We start from the raw sequence: 6,798 nt of genomic DNA, 5'->3' as shown, positions 1-6,798 counted from the left end.
TAAAGTAAGTTTGCCAAAATATCAAAAATAGTTGGATAGAAAGAATGGCAACTCATAGTGACCTCCATTATATGAAACAGTAAGCATCAGTCACAAACAAAACTGAATTTACATCTGAGAAGAGTAAATAAATCACCTGCTTAAAAACAAGCTATACATATGCTTATGAGATTTCTTTTAGTCTTCCTTGGAAAATTAAGGTCCTAAAAGACAAACCCTCATTTCCAAACTTGGACTTTCTAGCTGCAGCATCAACAATGACAACTGAGTAGACAATTTACATTTTCACAAGTAACAATAAGCAAATCTAACTGAAGCATTGTTTAGCAGCAGTAAAAATGCGCTAACATTATTTACTCTAGACATACTGTAACTGATATGGGCAATGACAAAAGAAATAAAAATAAAAAATTTCTAAACTTAATTTCTCCTAAAAGTAACACTGTTACTGGTTAAGAAGCTGAAAACAATAACATTCACATTATCAACTGGTTCTCTATTTTGATCAAACTTAGAGGTATGGATATTTATTTTTGCCTGAACACTTTATAAAGGATTTTAAGATGTCAAGTAATTTACTAAATCTTTCCCTGATCTACAGTTGATTTGAATTCACTTTCAGTTGGTGTACTTTTATAATATTGATTTGTCATAAATAAGGAAAAAAAATAATTACCTGAAGAAGATTCTTAAGTCGCTGAAGCTGCAGTTTCACTGAAGTGCAATCCTGGGTCATCAGCTGTAGGGTTAGCTCATCCAAGGCCACTGTGCTTAATGGGACAAATTAAAATAAATAATTATTTATTATATACTCACAGATGCTATTAAAAACGCACTTATAGATTCCATTAGCATAACTCTCATAGTGTAACTGACAACAATTGGAAAAGAGGGATCCAGAAGTCTGATTTTTTTAAAGTACCGCTCCCATATGCTTTTTAAGGGTTTCATTCCATACACACACACAAAATGGAGTTCCATAGCACTCCCCCCAGAATACTGGTCTCAAGTTGGGATGATGCATCACACCTACTACCAAGATGCAGATTAAGATGGCTTCCACTTAACATATTACCATTAAACATGTTAGGATACAAACAGCTGACAAAAGCCAGAAAGCGATCATGCTAGAACCCACAGGTACAGTTCACTTCCTTCAACGATTCAGTATACATCTTTGTAAGCACAAAGTCATGGCACGGTTGTTCTATGCAGTGTTCCACAAGACAATATGAGCCACGTGACACTAACTTTTCACATTCAGTGAATAAACATATTTAATTCATCTATCATAACATTTACTTGTCATTTGAAATCACACACAGCTGTGTAAAGCAGAATGAAATTTCCTTACCAGGCCTAATTACATGCAAGAATAGCCAAAAAAAATAAACAGGAATAACAATAAAAATAGACTAGGATAAACAAAACAGAATTGCCAATGTATGTACAAACATATACACTTACACCTACAATACAACAAAATCCACCACATAAATTTAACTTAACAGAAAATAACAAAATGCTGATACTACTATTGCAAAGATAAATTATATATTGCACTTAATTAATGGACTAGCATTGTATAGTATTAACAGAAAAAGTCATTGTTTAAGAATCTAATAATGGCTTGTGGGGGGAAGCCTTTACGAAATGTGGCATTTTTGTACCATATACTTTGGCACCACTTGCCAGATGGCAGAATTGCAAAAGAGAATTGTGAAGGTCTGAGTCTGAAATGGCAAGTTAATTAAAATTAGGGCAAAGGAATTAATTAGTTGCAAAAAGTGGTCACAAATTAAGAAAAGCATTGGAGTACAAACCTGCCACCACAGTAGCATTCTGACAAAAAACTATCATAGGTATATACTGTAAACATACACTGCTTAAAAAAAATAAGGGAATACTTAAATAACACATCAAATCTTGATGAACAAAATATTCAAGTGGAAAAACTTTACTGAGTAATATTGTACAGGAGTAAGTATTGGAGTTTTTCTGAACAGTCATCATGGGTTCAGAAGAGGTAGGTCATGTTTTACTAACATACAGTGATCCCTCGCTATATCACGCTTCCACTTTCGCGGCTTCACTCTATCGCAATTTTTTTCTCATACATGCTTAAGTCACTACGCATGCGCTTTCTGAGAACTTTTATCTAAGCCCTACGATGGCTCCTAAACGTGCTGCTTTTTCTAAGCCTTCTGACAATAAAACTAAGCGCCGGAGAAAGATGCTTACTATACAGGAGAAGGTGAAACTCTTGGATATGATTAAAGATGGCAATACCCTACAAAAGCCTGCTCACGCATATGAAAAGACAGCGCCAGCAACTGCCTATCAAGATGTTCTTCAGCCGCGCACCCAGACACCCACTGCCTACTCCTAGTACTTCTTCACTGAAGACAACAACGCACCTGCTGAAGATACTGCACCACCTCTGAAGACTCTCCTACTGAGGTCGTGCCTTCATAGGTTAGTGGTTGTGTGCAATTAAATGTAAAGTACAATAATCTACTAGATAAAAGTGTTTGGGATTGTCCTTCTGTCCCGTGAGTGCAAAGCGTAGCGGTATTCCGCTTATTACAGACTTACTACTTGCGGCTTGAGGTACGAAGCGACGCGATGTGAGCAGAGTTCTGGTGCTGTCACCGTTCCCTTGCTTTTGTGCGCGATGCGCTGGAAAAAAAGACAAAATTATGTCTCTGGAAATAATTAATGTTGATGGAGTACAAATGCCTCACCGCAGTAGTAAATATCAGGGGAGATGGTGCTTGCTTATTCTCATCTATAGCTTATTTAGTGCATGAAACTCCGTCTTTAGCGGTACAGATTCATTGTACGACTTTGGACAGGCACTTGAGGGGATAAAAAAAAACTTAGGTTTTCGGGAGATGTTATGAATGGGCACTTTGATGTTCTAATTCCCTACACTTACATGCCTGATGTACACATGGAGCGCACAAAAATTGAGGATAAAAGTCGGTGGCAATCTTGCAATGTCCACAGCTTTATTTAATGTTAGCTAAAACCCGTCACTTAAAAGTTTCTCTCGCACGTTCGCTGAGTTTGTGCCAAACACTAGTCTATCCATGACCATCTCATCTTCATTTGCATAAGCACAGTCCTTCACCCTCAAAAATTTAGCAGCAGCGTGTCTATTGGATTGCTGCTGATGGACGGCCTTACAGTGGTGTGAAAAACTATTTGCCCCTTCCTGATTTCTTATTCTTTTGCATGTTTGTCACACAAAATGTTTCTGATCATCTAACACATTTAACCATTAGTCAAATATAACACAAGTAAACACAAAATGCAGTTTTTAAATGATGGTTTTATTATTTAGGAGAAAAAATCCAAACCTACATGGCCCTGTGTGAAAAACTAATTGCCCCTTGTTAAAAATAACCTAACTGTGGTGTATCACACCTGAGTTCAATTTCCGTAGCCACCCCCAGGCCTGATTACTGCAACACCTGTTTCAATCAAGAAATCACTTAAATAGGAGCTGCCTGACACAGAGAAGTAGACCAAAAGCACCTGAAAAGCTAGACATCATGCCAAGATCCAAAGAAATTCAGGAACAAATGAGAACAGAAGTAATTGAGATCTATCAGTCTGGTAAAGGTTATAAAGCCATTTCTAAAGCTTTGGGACTCCAGCGAACCACAGTGAGAGCCATTATCCACAAATGGCAAAAACATGGAACAGTGGTGAACCTTCCCAGGAGTGGCCAGCTGACCAAAATTACCCCAACAGCGCAGAGACGACTCATCCGAGAGGTCACAAAAGACCCCAGGACAACGTCTAAAGAACTGCAGGCCTCACTTGCCTCAATTAAGGTCAGTGTTCATGACTCCACCATAAGAAAGAGACTGGGCAAAAACGGCCTGCATGGCAGATTTCCAAGATGCAAACCACTGTTAAGCAAAAAGAACATTAGGGCTCGTCTCAATTTTGCTAAGAAACATCTCAATGATTGCCAAGACTTTTGGGAAAAAACCTTGTGGACTGATGAGACAAAAGTTGAACGTTTTGGAAGGAAAATGTCCCGTTACATCTGGCATAAAAGGAACACAGCATTTCAGAAAAAGAACATCATACCAACAGTAAAATATGATGGTGGTAGTGTGATGGTCTGGGGTTGTTTTGCTACTTCAGGACCTGGAAGGCTTGCTGTGATAGATGGAACCATGAATTCTACTGTCTACTAAAAAATCCTGAAGGAGAATGTCCGGCCATCTGTTCGTCAACTCAAGCTGAAGCGATCTTGGGTGCTGCAACAGGACAATGACCCAAAACACACCAGCAAATCCACCTCTGAATGGCTGAAGAAAAACAAAATGAAGACTTTGGAGTGGCCTAGTCAAAGTCCTGACCTGAATCCAATTGAGATGCTATGGCATGACCTTCAAAAGGCGGTTCATGCTAGAAAACCCTCAAATAAAGCTGAATTACAACAATTCTGCAAAGATGAGTGGGCCAAAATTCCTCCAGAGTGCTGTAAAAGACTCATTGCAAGTTATCGCAAACACTTGATTGCAGTTATTGCTGCTAAGGTTGGCCCAACCAGTTATTAGGTTCAGGGGGCAATTACTTTTTCACACAGGGCCATGTAGGTTTGGATTTTTTTTTCATTTAAAAACTGCATTTTGTGTTTACTTGTGTTATATTTGACTAATGGTTAAATGTGTTTGATGATCAGAAACATTTTGTGTGACAAACATGCAAAAGAATAAGAAATCAGGAAGGGGGCAAATAGTTTTTCACACCACTGTATATGGGCAGGTACTTAATTACGTGGGAGGCATAAACATGAGGGACGCAACTCCACCTCACACGGCGACCGAGCTACAGGCTATGGCCGTATATATGTACATAAGTAGGTTCCAGTTATGACCGTTAGGTGTAGAATTTCGAAATTAAACCTGCTTAACTTTTGTAAGGAAGCTGTAAGGAATGAGCCTGCCAAATTTCAGCCTTCTACCTACATGGGAAGTTGGAGAATTAGTGATGAGTGAATGAGTGAGTGAGTGAGTGAGTGTGTGAGTCAGTCAGTCAGTCAGTCAGTGAGGGCTTTACCTTTTATTAGTATAGATATAAAGGGGGGACATGACAAAACACAAATAATGATTAATAATTATTGTAAACCTATAAGTGCATGTACTGTATATTTACATTTAAGCAGTGTTAATTAAATCAAGGTGTTAGAATATATTAGTTTTTGTTAGACAAAAGGTGAAAACTACTTTTTTTATTCAGCTTTGCTTCAGATAAATACATTACACAAGAAATTAAATAATATGTCAGCTTTTAATTATGAGAAACATTTAATCATCTTTTATGCTGTATATATTATGGGTATATATTTTCAGTACATGTTTTATTCATTAAAATAATTATTTATTATATTATAATTATATTTTAAAAGAATTTTACGGTCCCCGAACAATAAACCTACAGAACTTTCTATTTTGTTAATGAAAAAAGACCAGTGTTCAACAGTTTAATTATAAAAATACCAATAAGCCACTTATTTATTTATTTGGAAATGGCAAAAAAACAAAACACATTCCATTCTTCATAGAACTGGTCTGATGTCCATCAGTTTTATCTAACTGAATTGCCTCAGTAACATGACTAGGAAGGGTCCATCCTACTCATAAGTTGGATTTATTACTTAAGGAAATTGAGATCAATGCTTAATTACTTTAGACTTGTTACTGCCCTTATCAATGCAATTGCTTATTAAATCAAGAAGAGTGTGACGTCTTGATTTTACAGATTGTATTACTAAATTGCACTACAAATGTGGGTTTTCCCTTGGCTGGCTGGACAGTAGACAGAGTAGTTTAACATTCCAAAGATACTTGACAGCTCATTTGTGTTGACATTGAGAAGGTTTATGACTGCATTTCCCAATGGTTTTGAAAGATGTTACAAGATTATGGATCCTATGGCTGCTACAAAGTGTCTTTTGGCTTTGGAACATCTGCTGAAAGAGCTGTGGTGGCACACTTAATATTAAAGTTTATTTAAGATAAATGTAGACCAGCGTCATATCAAGGTACAGCTGAAGACTGAAAAGTATCCTATTTGGGTACATGTAGTTTGTTTTTTATTTAATGATAATGTCCGCTATATTTCATTAGTGACCAAATAAGAATCTACAAATCTGAGGTCATGATCTTCTCACATCAAAGTGTGGCTTTCTTTCCGCAGAGAAGGGTGGAACAGATTCAGGTAAATCGGCCTAGGTAGAGAAATTACGGTTTTGTGCCCAAAATGAGGGTAAAGAAAAATATGAAATTATCCCAATTATTTATTGTAGCAGGAACAGTAATGCAGGTGTTATACTGGGCAATAGTAGTGCTGACGTAGGATCTAAATGCTCAATGTTTACAGTCAGGTGGGCAATATGCATCCATTTCCTCAGTTATGGTCACATATTTTGGCCAGTGACAAGAGAATGAGGTGGCAGATACAAGTTACTGTGAAGTTTCTGTTCTCACATTTGTGTTTGACTGAAAACCTACAGTACATATTCAAGAAGGTCCAGAACATAACCACTGGATGAACACACAATTCTGTTCTTCTCTCCTGATAGTTTATTAGTATAGTATTGCCTATTTTAAGTAGTTCTTGACTTAAAACACAGCAGTTTAAGACCGTGTCATTTAAAACCAGATACCTAAATGAATAAAAGGTACTTAAACAGATAATTTCCAGGTAAACTATCAAGTAAATTTAGCTGGAGTAGAAAGACAATGAGCCAAGGAAAATTATTTGAATCTGGTC

General features: G+C 37.1%; 1 protein-coding gene across 5 annotated transcripts in view; it reads right to left on the bottom strand.

The window, feature by feature from the left end:
• LOC120539251 (serine-rich coiled-coil domain-containing protein 2-like) overlaps window positions 1-6,798 on the bottom strand; it is a 198,323-nt gene that overhangs the window by 73,632 nt on the left and 117,893 nt on the right. For all 5 annotated transcript variants that reach the window (XM_039769151.1, XM_039769184.1, XM_039769175.1 and 2 more), the window contains exon 6: window positions 677-770. In XM_039769151.1, the coding sequence (XP_039625085.1) occupies window positions 677-770 (94 nt within the window). The remainder of the gene's footprint in view (window positions 1-676; window positions 771-6,798) is intronic.

Source organism: Polypterus senegalus, chromosome 1 (assembly GCF_016835505.1).
Source record: "Polypterus senegalus isolate Bchr_013 chromosome 1, ASM1683550v1, whole genome shotgun sequence".
Lineage (NCBI taxonomy): Eukaryota > Metazoa > Chordata > Cladistia > Polypteriformes > Polypteridae > Polypterus > Polypterus senegalus.
Note: the sequence above shows the minus strand (reverse complement) of the source record. Positions and strands in the feature narration are given on the sequence as shown.